Source organism: Stigmatopora nigra, unplaced genomic scaffold (assembly GCF_051989575.1).
Source record: "Stigmatopora nigra isolate UIUO_SnigA unplaced genomic scaffold, RoL_Snig_1.1 HiC_scaffold_26, whole genome shotgun sequence".
Classification (NCBI taxonomy): domain Eukaryota; kingdom Metazoa; phylum Chordata; class Actinopteri; order Syngnathiformes; family Syngnathidae; genus Stigmatopora; species Stigmatopora nigra.
The window spans coordinates 189604-207035 of NW_027551605.1; the positions used below are offsets into that span (position 1 = coordinate 189604).

General features: G+C 44.4%; 1 protein-coding gene across 1 annotated transcript in view; it reads right to left on the reverse strand.

Moving 5' to 3' along the window:
- The window catches only part of syne1a (spectrin repeat containing, nuclear envelope 1a), a 98642-nt gene that overhangs the window by 9373 nt on the left and 71837 nt on the right, over positions 1-17432 (reverse strand). Inside the window, exons 90-131 of the mRNA XM_077711512.1 lie at positions 17294-17416; positions 17043-17225; positions 16147-16290; positions 14813-15010; positions 13575-13715; positions 12634-12747; positions 12212-12562; positions 11970-12143; positions 10850-11041; positions 10482-10613; positions 10221-10321; positions 9986-10136; positions 9782-9916; positions 9540-9713; positions 9240-9455; positions 9064-9165; positions 8883-9002; positions 8616-8816; positions 8380-8553; positions 8187-8318; positions 7899-8095; positions 7683-7815; positions 7379-7561; positions 7153-7302; positions 6893-7069; positions 6670-6825; positions 6442-6597; positions 6198-6368; positions 5968-6101; positions 5689-5893; positions 5304-5486; positions 5084-5230; positions 4864-5018; positions 4629-4776; positions 4178-4272; positions 3838-4075; positions 3440-3634; positions 2599-2724; positions 2342-2497; positions 1754-1912; positions 1504-1670; positions 22-184 (exon numbers count right to left, since the gene is read on the reverse strand). Coding sequence (XP_077567638.1) covers positions 22-184; positions 1504-1670; positions 1754-1912; positions 2342-2497; positions 2599-2724; positions 3440-3634; positions 3838-4075; positions 4178-4272; positions 4629-4776; positions 4864-5018; positions 5084-5230; positions 5304-5486; positions 5689-5893; positions 5968-6101; positions 6198-6368; positions 6442-6597; positions 6670-6825; positions 6893-7069; positions 7153-7302; positions 7379-7561; positions 7683-7815; positions 7899-8095; positions 8187-8318; positions 8380-8553; positions 8616-8816; positions 8883-9002; positions 9064-9165; positions 9240-9455; positions 9540-9713; positions 9782-9916; positions 9986-10136; positions 10221-10321; positions 10482-10613; positions 10850-11041; positions 11970-12143; positions 12212-12562; positions 12634-12747; positions 13575-13715; positions 14813-15010; positions 16147-16290; positions 17043-17225; positions 17294-17416 — 6852 coding nt within the window. The remainder of the gene's footprint in view (positions 1-21; positions 185-1503; positions 1671-1753; positions 1913-2341; positions 2498-2598; positions 2725-3439; positions 3635-3837; positions 4076-4177; positions 4273-4628; positions 4777-4863; positions 5019-5083; positions 5231-5303; positions 5487-5688; positions 5894-5967; positions 6102-6197; positions 6369-6441; positions 6598-6669; positions 6826-6892; positions 7070-7152; positions 7303-7378; positions 7562-7682; positions 7816-7898; positions 8096-8186; positions 8319-8379; positions 8554-8615; positions 8817-8882; positions 9003-9063; positions 9166-9239; positions 9456-9539; positions 9714-9781; positions 9917-9985; positions 10137-10220; positions 10322-10481; positions 10614-10849; positions 11042-11969; positions 12144-12211; positions 12563-12633; positions 12748-13574; positions 13716-14812; positions 15011-16146; positions 16291-17042; positions 17226-17293; positions 17417-17432) is intronic.

Below are 17432 nucleotides of genomic sequence, written 5' to 3' on the forward strand. Positions count from 1 at the left end.
AGTCAAGATGGAGGATCTTACCTGCTGCTGGCTGAGCTTCCGATGGATATCTTGCTCGTCGCACGTGTCGTAAACAATGGGCCTGGACAGTTGGGTCTCGATGTGAGATAACCACGAGCGTAGGCTGCTCATGTTGTTCTCCAAATGCTGAACGGCCACCAGGGTTTCCCGCAACTTTTTCAGCCTGACAAGGGAAACATTGTCATGTTATTCAATGAACCCCAACATGATTCATTTGCAAGATTACAATCCACAATGTGTGCAAAAATCAACCTAACATGAACAATCAATACCTCAAGAATCTATTAACATAACTCTGTTCACTTATCACTAAGCACACAAACGTCATGCAAAGAGTACTGAGGAATTTTTGCATGTCTTTATATTCAATAAAAAGCGGGTTATCCCTCATGCTTGGCTCAAACTTGGTATTTTATCACGCTTTAAATCCACTTAAGCACACACAACACTGCAAAATAGAAAATCTTGTCGAGTTTGTCCTGCCTGTTGACATCGCAGTCGCATTGTGGCAGATCCTCCACCGGGCTTTCTGCCATTTTATCCGTCCCTAAATCCAAAAGCATGAGGGAGTAAAATTCCCAGGAATTCCGTTTTGCAAGGAAGCGCTATTCCTCCTCATCTGAGTGCCAACCGACTCTTTCGACTGTGTCTTGGGACTTTCTCCCACAGTGTCTATACGCTAAAGGGGTTGGCTTGGCTGGGGTTGGGTGGGGTTGGTTGGGGGCAGCTGGTGTTTTGTGTAGTGAGGTGGCACAAGTGTGACTTATCAACTGTTGTCCTCCAAGGTTAAAAAAAAAGAAGTGTGTGAGAAGGGGGTTGGCAGTTAGAGTGACAGACAAGTGCTGCTGTTTCTAAATTTGGACTGATAGTCACAGGCATGTGTTAAAGAGGTGGACGGAACATTACGAGGAAACAGGGAAACTCTGTGGAAGCCTAGAGGAATGCAAACGTTGGTATGCACCAAATATATTTGCAGTTCAGAGTCAATATCCCTGCACTATTATTGGAGAATTTGGTCGATGCATATAATGTGGAATTGAGATAGAAGCACATTTGAAAGTATGAATGGAATGATGACTATTTTTACATTTAAAGGAGTATCAGATGAAATATCTTACAACAGATTATTATTTCTTATTTTGCAATTAGGTTAGACACATGATTTTGTTATTTTCATTATTAAAATAATGTTGTTTCATATTTCTGTGACAAAATTTCTGTTTAATATTGCAGATTATAGCTTACTTTGCTTTTACAACAATATCTAATGATAACCAAATTAGATTTTATTTAAGTCCATCATTTAATATTATATTATAATATAAAACTGCTGTGATAAGGCAGAATTATAATGATTTATTTTATAATCATTTTTGTGATAACTGTCATTCCAGGTTTAAAAAAAATGTCATTGAAAATTTCATTGAAGTGAGCAAGAAAAGGGTCTCTCTTCAGACACAAACAACCAGATCTGTCACTGACCTGGCCGCGATGAGGTCAAGAAGATGCGTCCAGCGCTCGCTGACTTTATTGAGCTTGTGTTCGATGTCGGCTGCCTTTCCATCTTGGCTGGCCCGTCCCAAGCGCCGTCCCATGAGCTGCAATTGCTGCTTGTTCTCCTCTGCCACACTAATCTCTTCCTGGTACTCCTGGAGCCAAGTGAGTTGACAATGGGTTAACGCGAGAGGGAGTGGGATGTCGCAATGTTTTAGGGAGCGTATGGTGGGATCACCTTGCGCAGCTTTTCGATCATCTCCTCGATGCCGACGTCTCCGTTTTGAGAGACTTTGCACTCCATCTGCGTGAGCCACTCGCACAGTTCCTTGTTCTTCTCGTTGAATACGGACCACTCGTTCAACCTCTCGCTCACCTGCTGCCTGCGTAGGGACAGCTGACCACGTGCAAAAGAAGGACAAACAGTTGAAAATTAAAGACTCAAAAGATGGAATTCATCCTACTGTGGTTTCAAATTTTAAACCTTCAAAAAAAGATGCAATCAAAAAAAAAATAGCCAAAAAAAGTGTCTACTTATTAAAAACAACAACTTTAAATGAGAAATCCATTTAAGTTCAACAATTTAAGAAAAAAACCAACCTAAACCTTAAATACAAATCAAATTGAAATTTAAAAAGCTAAATTGACCATTCTAGCTTCATTAAAAAAACACAAAAAGCCATCAATTCAACTCAGTTTGAAAAAAATTAGAGAAATATTCCATCCTTTTTGACGAATGAACTATTTACAATCTCAACCTCCTAACAAAAAATAATGAAGGATTACAATTTTTCTTATTTAAAGGAAAAGACTGTATTTCATGTACCTGTCGACACACTTCCTCCCACTGGCATTGGAGCAGCTGGAATCTCTCCTGGAGTAGCGTGATATCATCACTTCCCAGTGTGCCCACTAGGGCATCCCTCAAGAAGTACAAGGAAGCCAGGTCATTATTCCAACCCGCCACACTGTTCTCCAGCTCCTGTGTGTATACAACATAATGAGGAAAAAAAACACTATATGCATGCACATCCCCCTCCTCTCACTGGAATCCGAGATTTTAAACCCATCTCATTAACTCACCTTGCATCTCATCTGCTCAGCGTGCAGCTCGTCGTGATGCTCGGGCAACGGCGCCGACAGCTTTTTCTTAAAGGCCCGCAGCTTTTCCAGCGAGGAGTCGATGCCTTTCTCGCATCGCTCCCAATTCTACGAGGGAGACGGAGCAAAAAAGCAAAGGATGAGAAGGTGCAATAGAAGCAAAGAATGTGCCGCTCCAATAGGCCGAGGCTATTTTTAGAATATGAATAGGAGTGTATTGGAGGATGAAAAAGGGTGCTATTTGGCAAGGGAAGTCAGTCACACTGATAGAATGTAGAAGGGAGTTGGCAGACAAGCAATGGTTTGTAATTCAAGTCATGTTTTGCGAACTGATATTCATTTGAGAGTTACAAGGAGATTGTGAGCCAACATTGGTGGTCTTATTACATTGTGGTTATTACTCCAATGCTCACAAAATAATAACCTGACTGAGCTCCAGACGAACAAATTCATGTGTAAGCAATTCCACTCCTTTTCACTGTATTAATCATTAAATGGCTTGTGTGTATTATGAACACTAAATTGTTTTAGTTAGTAATACAAAAATCATTTTGTATAGCAAAACACATGCATTTTAATAAAAAAAAAAACTGATTACACAGTGTGCATGGAAACATTACTCAGAACAGAATCCACTTGTAAATCCTCTCATAATATATATTTATCATAAAGCAAGTTTGGATAAAGCAAGTTTAATATGCAATTTAAGCATGCCTTTTTTAATTCATGTGATTTTGGACCTTATTGACTTCACTATATTATTATGATTATTATTCCAATTTGACCCAGTGTCGGAAAAGATTAAAAAAAAAGTCTTCCTGACCTTAAGTAGAGATCGCAGTTCCTTCTTCTGCTGGTCCAATCGCTGGTGAGCATGCCTCCATCTCTCCTGAATCTCCATCAGCTCTGTCTGCAGGGAGGACTCAGCCTGGGCATCAGCTGACAGCAGCAGGCTCCTGCCGGCCTCCACCGTCACAATGTAGCCTCCCTGCTGCCTCTGGAGCGCTCGTTCACGCAGCTGCAGTAGCCGGGACAAGGAAAGCGGACCCAGGGGGTACAGGTTAACTAAGGGAATCTACAGGTGGGTTTAGGGATGATCGGGTGGATTTTGAGGAGCGCCTCGTTAGACTTAAAATTTCCTATTCACAATCACATTCGTTTGCCCCCTGCTGTACAATACATTGCATTCAATGAGTTAAGTTGGCGTTAATCAAGGCATACCTGTATGTGATCGAGGAGATTCCTGGCCTGCTGGAGAGCGAGCGCTTCTCCTCCGGGGTGACGTTCGTCGAGTTCGCGGGCTGCTTCCTGGAGCCAGCGCAGTAACTTCTCGGACATGTCGTGGTAGCCGTGCCATTGATGGAGCAGGCTGTCGATGATGCCCCGGCGTTGTTGACCCCGCCTCACCACACACTGCCATTGATTGGCCAGTAAAGCCAACTTGACGCTAAAGTCATCCCTGTTGAGGTATTAACAGCGGTGTAGTAGGCAACAGTTTGGACACCCATGGCCTGTTTCAGTTTACAGCCACAGGATGTTATAAAAGTGTCTATTTACTTACCCGTCATCCACTTGTCCTTGGTCAAGCATCCCATGGCCATCACTGATAATGGCGTAAAGAATTTGCTGGCTGCTGAACATCTCAGCCTGGAACAACTGTTAAGAAAAGGAAAAAGCATACACATGTACAGAGAGACTACTTTGCTGCTCTTTTTTGAACACAATGGCCGCCAAATGACTGCAAAAAGCATACACATGTACAGAGAGACTACTTTGCTGCTCTTTTTTGAACACAATGGCCACCAAATGACTGCGGCCAAAATCGATCAGACAATTGTGCGAGGAACAAGCCGTTTTGGCATTCACTGCTGAGGTTGGACAAAGCCACATGCAGCTATGGAGCCGCATGTTGCATACCCCCTGACTGGCACTGTTAAAAGTCTCCACTACCCATTTGCCAAAAATAGATATTTATCCCCATTAAAGGAAACAAATGCAGAGAAATCTCTGACCTCATGTTCTCTCTGCTGCTCGAGCAGACTCTGGTAGTTGCCCGAAATATCCGCAGCCAATTTGCTCTCGGCCTGTGAGAGGAAGTCCATCCAGGCTTCACACTTTTGCAGAAAAGTCTGGTGCAGGAGTAGCACTGCCTGCAATTTGCTGAAGAAAAACAACAACAAAAAAAACATGCTTTTCTTCATATTGGAGAAAACACAAAAAGAGATGTGATTTGGGAAAGAGGCGTACCTGAACCTCTCGCTGAGTAGAGCAGAGTGAGACGCCCACGCTCTGTTAAGCCCCTGCAGACGCTTCAGGTCTCCATCATTGAGCGGTAGACGGTACATGACCACGTTGACACGCTCCAAGTCTGGAGAGAGACTGCTCAGCTTGGACAAAGGAGCCTGAGAACAAAATCAAAAGCTCATTCCCCACTCTAATGAAGCTAAAGTCATCAAAACTGTTGTACCTTTAACTCATCCATACGGGTCGGAATATCATTAAGCGCCGGAGATCCCAGCTTCTCCACCTCCTTCAACACTAACGCAGCCTCGGCGTCCGTTTGAACGAGGGTGTCCAACTGGTCCCTGAAGCCCTCGCAGGCTTGACTTCCACACTAGTCAATTAAAATCATTTTTCAATCAGAGTGATGATTTTAACTGAGTGTGCACTATGTCTTCCCAACATACCTGCAGTGCCTCCTGCTGCCTGCGTAACAAGGTCGGTAGCGCCGACAAGCGATACGACAGTGACATTTGGTCCGACTGCAGTGCTGCAAACGAGTAGGCGTCCACTCGGCTCTTCAGCTGTTCCCCCAAAGTTTGCAGCTGCTGCAGGGAATTCTGCACCGAGTCCTGCTCACCAAGACATTCCTGTAACAGCAGGATCATAAGCACATGTCAATTTGTATTCTTTTTTTTATTATTATGGCAAAAATAATTCCAAATAACAAATACATTTGAATTGTTAGGCCAGAGTCAAGCAATACTGAAGGGTAGTAATAAATCACAATTTTTTTCTAGATTCCCATTAAAGTAACTGACTTTAGCCCTTCCTTGTACCCCATCTACTCACGTCACAGTTCTTTATCCAGCCACTGCTCTCCTCTTCTGTTATATCCCTGTCGGTGGCGATCTTCAGGAGGTGGTCAGTACGCTCTTCCTGCCTCTCCACGGCTTTCGAGCAAGTGCTAAAGAGTTCTTTGTATTGATGCCATAGTCCCAGCAAGGCTTTACTGCTCCTCAGCTGCTCTGAGATCTGCTCGAGGAGATGGTTCCACCTAGCAAAAATTAAGCAAAAGTTAGGCTTTCAGGCTTTAGTAATGCAATATTTTTTTGTGGCATTGAGTGACACCTCATGTTAACATCTCGCAGGGCTCTGTTAAGTGTGTCTGCCACACACGGGTGGCATTCAGTGAGAAGTTGTTGGGTTACGGAGGCAAACTTGAGTAGACTGCTCTCCTGCTTGTCCATCTCTTCTTGCAGGTTCTGGGGTGGTACATTAAAAAGTGGAATCTGGTTAATTAACCATCATGATGAACATATCCTATTACAAATGGTGTGCTTGTTTTTTTCTGCATTTACCTCCAGACTTTCTACCTGCTGCTGCACAGCCTCCAATGAACCACTGACAAGGTGCAACCGTGACACACAGTAGCGCCCCTCCATCAAGTGTCCATCTATCTCCTCAGCGGCACGTCTGTACAGGGTCCATTGTTCCAGCACCAAACGTAAGCTCACCTTCATCTGACTTATCTGTGGTTGGAACACTCAGTTAACAAAAGAGGAAGACGAGTTAAGGTCTACTTGATGAATGATGAAGACTCACCATGCGATCCAAACGAGCCCATGATTGGTTGAGGTCTTTCAGGGTCTCCTTGACAACAGTGCAGGCTTCTCCTTTTTTATCCTGGATGAGAGCATGTCCCCGTTCCTCAGCTTTCTCTAGATCTTTCTCTTTCTCCTTCACAAGTTCTCCCAACTCCTGGAAGGAAGAAACATGTTGACAGCTGCTCAGTTTTCCATTTTTATTACAAGATTAGATGCACAAATCTACCTGACAATCTTTCAATGCATTCTGCACCGATGCAACATCCTCTATCCTATGTCTCTTCTTCAGTTTCTCTTCCTGGAGTGTCAGCCATGTTTTCAAGGCCTGCACGCCATTCTCGTGTTCGAGCCAACTTTCCAAAAGTCCTTCCAAATTCTGTATCTTTAAAAAATGATAACAATTCAAAGTCAAGTCAATGCCATTGACAGGAGGACAAAATATGACTTACTTTTTCCCCGATGAGCCCTTGCAATATCTGCCATCGTCTGTTCATGGCTCCCAGGCTCTCTGCAAAGTCGGTTTTATCGCTTCGTTTTCCCTCGACGTCTTGACTGCTCATTTGTAGTACCGACTGGTTGACAAAGTCCACAGTCAGCTGTTTGCAGGTCAAGTCAATGCGGAACCCCTGTGCAAAAGAGAGAATACCTCCTGTCTTTTTACTGTGTACTTTAATGCACAATTGCATAACCGAATGAGTTAAATTTTTACCTTGTATTTCTGCAAAAAGTTCTGGACCAAGTTTGAGCCCAACGCTCCAGCGATTCTATCTCGGTCTTCTTTGATAATGTTTTCCATGAGCGAAATCCAACTGATGAGCTCAGCGATGGCATGCCGTGACGCTAACTTTTCCATCTGCAGCTAAAAGACAAAGAGTGCAACATGGTTATAGATGAGATCGAAGGCAAAAAAAGCAGCATTATCATCTTTGGCAGACCTGGTGGAGCTTCTCCTGGACGACGGGAATGCGAGTGAGAAGTTCAGCCCACTGGGTCTCCACCTGGCCTAAGGCTGTCCTCAGGCCAGCTGTATCTACACGCTTTAGTCTCAGTAGTTGATTGCCTGTGCTCAGAACTGAGGAACGCAAGGAGGATTTGGCATCTACCTCCTTGGAAAACTCCTGAAACAAAGTTGATTTGTTGACTTTGTTAACCCTTTATGGTGTTTGGTCTAGGGATTTAGCCCTGATCTAACCCAACTGTCTAGAGAGTGGATATATATATATACAGTTCAGAACCTACCAGGAAGGCACATAAGTGATCCCTGACCGCCTCCAACTCTTGGGGGACGGTGACCGACTGCGTCGTCCAAAACTCAAGTCTGTCCAGAGCCAACTGCAACCAGTTGCTCAATTCTGACGACTCCCTTTGGTACCTAGAGTGGGTAAATGACAAAGATTACCCTAAAAGTCACCAACAGACGAGGAAAGAATAGTCAATCCCCTCTTAAAGTCTGACCTGCTCCAGTGTTTAAGTGTGGAGTCCAAGCGGTGCATTTCCTTGTTGACTTTGGTGGTTGATGAGAGCCAATGTTCTCCCAGCTGAGTCAACTGATGTTCCAAGTCTGAACAACTGACAGATAGAAGCAGCCTTTTTCCTTCTTCCAGGACTTGATACAGTTGGGGCTGATGCTCGGTTAGACTCGCCTTCAGACGCTAGAATCAAGAAGACAAGCGTCATGCAGAGGAACGACCTTGATTTGCTGTAAATCATCCGTATTTCATCCCATAAGATTAGCTCACTTACCTGGTAGAGATTGATCCTCTCCCCCAGTCTCTCCTGGGTCTCTTCCACTAGCCCCACCGTGGGAATGCTAGACTCCACAGACTCAAGCTGTTTACACAGCGCCTGGTAGTCTTCCACAAGCCTGCTCCAAGACTGACAGACACAAGTTCATCAATACCTCTTTTTTTAGTCTATTTTGAGCTATTCTTCTTACCTCTAATATGCCTTCTAGTTCCACCCCTCTCCTGTGGGCCTGTTTAAGGACACTGTGTGCTAAAGACATGGTCTCCTCAAGGGCCTGACCTTCTCGTGCTGTCACTAAACCAGAAACTTTGCTGTAGAAGGTCTGAGTGAGGATCATGTGGCATTCAAGACTCTGGAAAAACTCCTAAAGAGGGAAAACAAGATGGTTATGCTAAGCCTTTAATGGTGAGGGTGAGGATAACTCACTTTGTGTTTGTCCAGTAACATTTGGACTTCAATGACTGAGGAGACAGTCATTTTTTGGTCAGCGGCCATCTTGTCTTGAGCCGTGTCCACCAGATCCGTGAGGTCCCGGAGTGCCGCTTCGTACTGAGCCTTGTGGGAAAGACCTCGGTTTAGGCCACTCCGCCTGGAGCCCACCATGAGCAGTAGTTCTTCGTATGTGTCCTGTGCAACAAATTCTGTTAGAAAATGCCATCAAAGACCTTCAGTTCTTCCTTCTTTTGGTCTTACTTGGAGTTTGAGGAGTTCTTGATGGGAGAGACGATCCGATTGGAGTCCTTCAGCTTTGGTCTTCAGCTCAGTCACTCGCTGCTCAAATTCCCGTAAACTATCCTCCACCTCTGATAATGTCTGCAAATATGTCAACATTAGTCATAATGACAACATATGGCAAGGCCTTCTTTATTCGAACCTCGATTTGCTTGGCTGCAGGCCGGTCCGCCGTTGCGGCCATCTTCTGTAGCAGTAGGTGCTTACTCTCGTTCAAAGCCGTGAACAGCATTCCAAGTTCATTCTGGTCAAACAGCATTGACGTTAACACCCAACAAAGCTACTGTCCATCAAAAATAAGAAGGAACTGAATTTTACCTGGAAGTTTAAGTGCTCCTGAAGTCGATCCCTCATGGAGTCACATTGCTGTTCAAGAGTCGAGTCCAGCAGGCCCATCCTCTCCTGAAGACCTTCCAGGGTATCCTCCATTAAGGCTCGGTCCTCCCCTCCACATATTCTGCCCGGGCCGCCACCCAGCAGGTCTCTGCACTGGTTCACCTCTTGGTTCATTTCCTTTAAATCTTTGTGGGTGTTCTGTATGGATGAAAAAAGGACTGAATTATAGATTTTCTTTCTCCTTAGAGGTCTGCCCTGATCTTCTGATACACCATACGTCACCTCAAGATGAGTGAGCTGTGTCTCGGTGTCTTCAGAAAGCCGGACAGGGCCCGAGAGCATTTCATTCTCGGCGGCGTCCAACCAGGTGGAGGCGGCCGACACGGCGGCGTAAAGATTCTGCTGGAGCGCCGTCCCACGCGAGCATGGTGACGTTTTCTTGTCGCCGCTTTCTGCCTGCAAGAGGAAGGACACGAATTAGAACGGTGGCTAAAAAAAGAAGGGAAATGTTATTTATCAATGACCTTGACCTCTTCTGTGATCCGTCCTAAGGTTTGACAGCAGGTTTCGAATAGAGCCGTGGGAGAGTGACAGTCCTGGTTGATGGATTCGCCCCGGACCACCATACCGGGACTGGTTAGACGGGATCGGTGGATGATCTGCACACACACACAGTTAGGATTAGAGGTGTCTTAAATGTGCATTTGGATCATGAGAAGCGATCATACCGGACTAAACTGGTCCTGTTCCAGCGTGTTAAGAGAAAGCTGAAGCTTGGTGCTCTGATCTTTGTTGAGGTTTTCCCAGCGTTGTCTCAAGTGGTCCCCTTGAGAAAAGCTATCTGTTTCCAGCAACACTCCGACGGGATGAGACGGCTCGCTGCAAAACAAAAGAGTAGAAGGAGTTGAATTAAATTAGTAAATGCAGGAAAGAGATGTGAGTTGATAAGGAGCGAGAAAGTACCTATCGCCATTTGTTGTGATCTGTGGATTGAGTAGGTCTTCTCCAACACTGGCTACTGACTGAAGCAGCTTCTTTTGCTCTGCTACATGATGCTGCAGCTCCTATAAACAGAAGAATAGAATATTATTTATACATACATGTCGTTGAGAGGGAGAACGTCAATTATGGAAAGTGCTAAATTATTTTTGGATAAAATGATGCTCGAAATAATGCAAAATCTAACTTTTTTCTAGTTTCGCTCCCATTTAAATGCAAATTTACCCTCTGTCTGAGCAGGTTGTCTTGATGCTGCTGCGTACGCGACGATCGAGCCTGAGAAAGCCAATCTTGCACGTTGGGGCTCTGTGAGAGTGAGGAATCCGGTTCGCTGTCATCCAGCTCTTGCAAAGATCCCTGTAGGCAAAAAAAACACAAAACTTTTAAGCGGACTAATGAGGCAAACAAACCAACCAATTCCATCTCCCCAAAACAACATGAAAAGGTCAAGCCTAGAAAAATTACACAAGCTTCTCTGCTAATTGGGCCCACTGCGTATCAAGAGTCCTCGACTCAGCAGTTTGACTATAGAAAGTGAACAGAAGATGTGCACATATTGAAGAAAACCCCCTTCAAAGTAATCATCTTCTCACCTGTATGTCCACCTGTTTGTCCTGCAACATCTGCTGAAGCTCCAGCAGGCTGTCCTTGAGGGATTGCAGTTTGACGGTGAGCTGCTCGGCCTCTCCCTTTGTTTCAGCTCGACCCTCCAGGAGCAAGTTCTCGCTGTGCACCGACAGCTCGGACAGATACGACACCTTCTGCTCGATCTCGAACAGCATGTTCTACACGCCGCAAAACAAAGGCTTAGTGACGAAACTCCGTTTAAGGGCTCCGATTGTAACGTTCCCCGACAACACAAAGTGTTTCTATTCAGCAGTTTCCATGTTCTTTTTTTCTGTCCGCCATTCATCATACGAGTAGCTTCACAATAGGCCTTTATCACATCAAGATGTATTCACAATTCCAATTGAATAACATCTATTATTTTCTTTTGACCTACCCGATGCTTCATTTCAACGTAAAGTGAGGATATGCATTTTTACACCATGTGAGCTCTTACGATAAAATACACTTAACCTTGCACATGCTGTTCTGTGTTATTAAGCAATGGTTTTAGCTAAGACGCCCCACCAGGAGATGAAGATCCACACAGAGGGAAGGAGAAAAGCTATATGTAATCTTTTAATCATCTTTTTTTCAGCTCCCCTAACTAGCACGAACAAAAATATGTGTGTTTCCAGGTGGTTCTTGGCTTGTTGTAGGGTTTTTGTTTACGCCTTAATATTAGCTTTTGTTGTGATGTTACCATAGAAACGGGTTGTAAAGGAACTTGAGGGATCCGTGGGACCATATTTAGAGCTAAAACAAATTTATTTCATTGTGTTCTACTTAAAAAGTAATGGTTGTAAAAAAAGAAGTAATATAGCTAAATTATATAAGGTTTTGTTGTAATAGTATGAGTTTAACACTATTAACCCTTTCGGAGACAATGGACAGATTAATGACTATTTTTATCATTTAAATGAACTTGGATAGTAGCAATTTCTTTATTGGAAACAAATTATTTCACCTGACTTTTACATTTTTTGAATGTAATTGTAAATCAATGTGTGTATTTGTAAAACTATAAATCAAAGCTAAAGTTACGAATGAAATGAAGAAAATTCCTATTAAAAGACGCAATTGAAAATAAGATTTTTCCGTTATTACCTGGCAGTCGATGAGCTGCTCCTGCATGTCAAGATCTTCACTTTGAAGTGTAAGCGCCGAGCAGAGGGTGGCGCGGGTGCTGAGCAGCCAATGGTCCAGCTCCTCTGCCTCGCTATGATACCGCTGAAGCGCCTGTTCCTGACGCTGCTCCTCTAGTTGCTCGCTGAGTTTCTCCTGGGTAGCCCAGTTACACGTTTTACGCATCCTTTCCCGTCCATTCAAGATTTGGCGGACAACCTTACCTCCAACAGCTGTCGTTTCCCAGAGGCCTTCATCCTGATGGTGGCCATCCTTTCTCCCAGCACAGTGAGAGTGGAGTGCAATGCCAGCTGGTCGTCGGGTTCGCCGTCGCCGTCCGTCAGCTCCTCCGAGAAGCGCGCCCGGAGCTCGCCGATCTCCTCTTGCAGCATCAGGATCTCGTCCATCAGGGCCTGGTGTGACGCCATCTGGCTCTCGGGGCTCTTGCTGGGTTCCAAAGCTTCGCCCAGCGCCGACTCGATGGATTCCATCTTGGTGGAGATGGACTGCAGGGATTCTTGGTAGTGTTGTTGTCGTTCCAAGGCTTCGTATAGACTCTTCTGCTTTTCACTGATCTGAGGTCAGACGGCAATACGGCGATGAGAGCGTGATGGTGGTCAAGAGCGCCTTTTAAATCAAAACGTACCACGTTTTTCAGCGTTTCCCAAGATCTCTGCAGGTCATCCAGGTTGGCAGTGCTGGTTTCCACAGATGGGTCGTACAGCTCCTGGAGGGCTGCTCGAGTTAGACCACCATGGCCCTAATAGAGAAAGACATGGGGAGGCTTGAATGTACTTAATGGGATTAGAATAGATTTACGACCAATGAGGAGAAAGACTTGATGTTTTTTATCTGAACTAAAATGATGCAACTTAAGCGTTAACACGAGGAAGTCGGAGCTATGACTACCGGCGTTGTTTTCACTCGAGGATCTGACAAAGGTCTCATGAGGCTACTTTCAAATAAATGTCAGAAAACCCATTGAAAAGAAACCGTCACATTTACAGTTTGAGTATATTTACAATTTTCCGGTTTAAGTGCCTGTCATTTTTACCTGACAGTATTTTAATGTTAATCTTAAATGCTTTTGGTTTCTTGTTGGCATGAAAAGTGAAGCAAAAAAATGGTTGCATAACCTATTAAGCATGAAAATCCATTTAGAAAGATGAATTGAAAAAATATTATACCCCTTGCCATCCATCTGTTTTAAAAATACTACTTTAACTGACAAGTTTTTGGGCGTTTTGCAAGTATTTAGTTCACTTTCCAAGAAAAAGTAGTTACATTTCCACCATCAAAACTAATATGACTCATTAACACACCTTAAACTAGCTCAGACAAATGACACCTAGTCATTTAGTGTATTTTGTTTTAGTCTGTCAACATGTATATTAAAAACAACCCTTAATTCCAAAGTACTTTGACTGAGGGGTTGGCAACATTTAAAACGGACATCAATGGGTGCCAAAGGCAATATATTAATAAAATAGAATCAATTCAGTGGAGGGCAATGATGTGAAGCGCTAGCCGGCCAAGCAAGGGTAGCAGGTGACCATGGTGGGGTTTGGGGGTGCGGCTTTGCAGTACCTGGTAAAGCGGCGTGTCAGCGTTAGCCCCAGGAGAGGGGGAGCGGCAAGCAGGGGGAGAGGAGACCTCACTGTTGGTACCCTCCTCCCCCGACTCTTCGGTTACAGGAGAGAGGAGTGTATGGCAGCGGCCTGCTGTCATCTGAATACATCGCACCGCCGGACCAAAAAGAAGCAGGAGGAAGGAGGAGGAGGCAGGGGGTTAGGATAGGGGGAAAAAAGGCAAATGAAAAGAGTGAGAAAACTGAAAATTGGGAGGGAAGTGTGAGTGTAGGCTTAAATAGCAAAGCGGGAGGGCAGGTTGAGCAGGTATGGGCGTGTTGATTAAACATTGCCCGGGGAACAGTTAAGCAAAACAAAATGGTGATATATAATTTTCTACTTTAAAAAGTTGAAATACTATCAAAGGGTTTAAAAGCTAGAAAGAGTATGAGCTGTATCAGCTGTCCTTGAATTGGCCCGATTGTTTGCAAGCCAGTCAGTCGGAATGCATGAGTGGAGAAACAGAGCTGAAGTCGAGCCGCTCTCTCTTTTCTGGCATTTTGCAACTTGGCTAAAGTCACACGGGGCTTTGTTAAATAAAAAAGAAATACATGGAATGCTTTGCCGGGAATTTAGATGATGCAATGTGGTGCAAGACGGGGACTGACATGAAAATTTTGCTCTCAGCTGCGAGGTGGACAAAGTCAATGATCACGACGACTAGACTACTGACTCCCACACACACACAGACACACAAACTATGCTATGATATCTTGTTTCCCTGGCACAATGCATTGCAGGCGACAGTGACAAGGCCACGGAATGTGGGTCGAGTACGGCGGCATGAGATGTGCAAACACAGCAGGCCAATGAATAAAACAGACCAAAATGTGCTCGTGTAAACACACAAATAGAGCAATAAAAGTAGCTTTTTTAAATTAGAATTAATCTCAGAATACAGTTAAAAAAAGTTCTATACATATGTATTATTCATGAGATTCAGTATATTCTATATCCATTTCATACTGGAATGCAAGTTTTTCAAACTATTAATGTAAGTAAAATAAATCATTTAACATAACTAATACAATTGTGTATAAAAAGTGATAACTTTGTGTCTTTTAGTTGTAGTTTAAAGCACTTTTGAAGGTTCTATTGTAGAGAATGTCATCACACATACACTTACACACACATACACACATATATACACACAAACACACAGCCAGCCGAGATGCATGCGGGGGCTCGGCCACTCACCATGACGACCGAGGGGTGCGCAGGAAGCTGCTGTTCGCCGGCTCCTCCGACGCCGGGCATGTCGTCGTCGCTGAGCTCGTCCGACTCGCTGACCGTCAACAGCATAGTGGCGTGCTTGGCCTTCACCGTCAGCATCTTGCACTTGGAGTGAAGCGAAGCGATCTGCTCCTGGTAGCCACGGATCTTCTGGGCCAACTCCTGTCAGAGCATAGCCACCCCACCCCGAGGTCAGGACTGGGCCAATCGCGAGTTAACCGCTCAACGGGAAGACGCTGGCGTTCCCGTGGAGGAGACGCCAGCGTTTGAGAAGCAGTGGAAACATTCTCCTCCCTTCCCAACCTCTGGCTTTTTCAAAGCTCTCACATAGAAAAAGAACAGCCCCTGCTTGACTCGCTCTCCTCTGTATCTCTGAGCCAATCAGAGGCGAGAGCAGCTACATGACTCAGAGCGGCGCTCAGGCAAACAGGAAGGATGTTTGGTTGAGAGAGAGAGACAGAGAACAGAGAGAGAGAGAGGGAGAGAGTTGAAAATTCTTCACACTGTTCCAGAAAAATGTGCAAGGGACAAACAGGAAGTGATGTCAGCTATTGCCTCCTCTTCCGCCAATCCTCTGAGCGGATTCCTTCTAACAAAAGGCAGCAGGCGTGAAAGAGTCACAAAGACGGTGTCGGGTGTCAGTGGCGGTAGGAGAATAAACGGCGGGGCAACCCCTCCTCCCCCAAGCCCGAGCACCGCAGATGGTCAACGCACATATAATCAGGTCATGTGACTAACTAGGCCAGCGGTAGAGGCTGAGGCGTTGGGCTTAAGAGGCCCATCGTGGGCCTTGGACCGCTGCTGTGATGGAGAGCTTGGCCATTGCAAATAAGGCGAGGCCGGCAAAAAGGCTGAAAATAACATCCAATATAATCGTACGCTTCCAAGAATTGGTTTCCCAAGAGTGCTGGCGGTGGGGATTCAAACTGCCGCATCGTTATTCAAGTGTCCAAAGTTGGGACACGAATACCGCAGTTGAATCCAAGCATGGGAAAAATGAGTCAGCAGCATCAGATAAACTCGACAAAATCATTTTTTTTTTCACTATTGTAGTTTAAATAGACAAAATATAAAAACATGCCAATTCCTCAGCCAATGCATTACTAAAAAGTCTTTATAAAGACTTGCAGTGTATTTTCTGTAGCAAAATAACGATAGAATAACACAGGAAATCCCTTTCCTGTTTCTCTTGTTGTTGGTTTTGCTCTGATTTGAAACACCACAACCATAATTCATACGAGTTGGCCAGTTTTTCTTCTATTTTTATGGGTTTTCTCTCAAAACAATCAAAAACTCACCTCGTGGTGGTGTATCTGTGCCTGGAGTTCCTTAATGTTGCTTGTGCAGACAGGCCGGTCTTGAATTATACGGTGGGCTTCTTCTATTAACCTCTGAAGGTTCTTCACCTCTAGTTCATACTGCTCGTATTGCACCACAGCCTCCTAAGGAAGACGTAATATCCATATTTTAGTTTCATAATCTTACATACATGAGTTCTGTATACCACAATTTGCCACCTTTATTGAGGCAAGGCACTGTTTTTTATCATACATTCAATTTATTGCCTGTTTAATCATTTTTAATTGTGGCTTTGAGTTGTTTGTCTTCTCCACAGTCTTTAAAGACCCTTCCTCTAGATAACTAATCTTCACCACAATAAGCTTAAAAGTAAATCAGCCCAGTAGCAGAGGATTGGAGGATAATACCACATGAAAAAGGGATCAAAACCAAACCAAACTATTTCCAGAATGACAGCAAAATATTATTTTGGAGTCAACAGGATAATACTGACAACACCTTGAATTTATATAAAACTTTTTCAAGAATTGAATAGTATTTCTTGAGAGCCATTCTCAGATTTTAATGGTAAAAATACATGAAAATGTGTGATTTTTTGGAATTTCACCACTTTTAAAGTACAAAAAGTCTCTGAATTCTTTTGACAACAATGATATGCTGTTGCTAATAAATCACTTTTAGGGATATCGTACAAGCAGAAGAGTAATAAAAAACAAATTATGATTGAAGAGGTGGTAGAAGAAGTGTCACAGTTTCCATATTTTACCTCACAGGTTAGTGCAGAGCCATATGCACCCTTAGAAAGAGCCACATGTGGCTCCCGAGCCATAGGTTCCCTACTCCTTGCCCTAATATGTCATTTTAAAAGGCAAAATGATAGAATGAGTGCCAATACCTGCAAGATGTTGCACTGCTGGATGGTAGTGTGCTGCAGCTGGCTGGTTTCCTGCTGCAGGTTCTGTGCGGCGCGGCAGACAGCCAGACCGGCTACCACTTCCTCCGGAAGTCGCAGGGCGCTCTGACACTGCTGCACAGCCGCCACCTGCCGCTTGAAGCCGTCCATCTCGGTCAAAAGGCGCTGGGGAAGAAGAGTCGTATGCTGATTTGGACTGAAATTAACATCATTTCAATCCGTCTTGTTATTACTTGTCTTTGTGTGAGTTGTTCTCTCAAACTCAGCTTGTTGAGATCGGGAGACGCCAGGCTGACTTGGATTCGGTCCACGGCGGCGTGGAGACCTTTCACCTCGCCCTCTAGGCGCAAAACATCCTGAAGAAAAATTGAT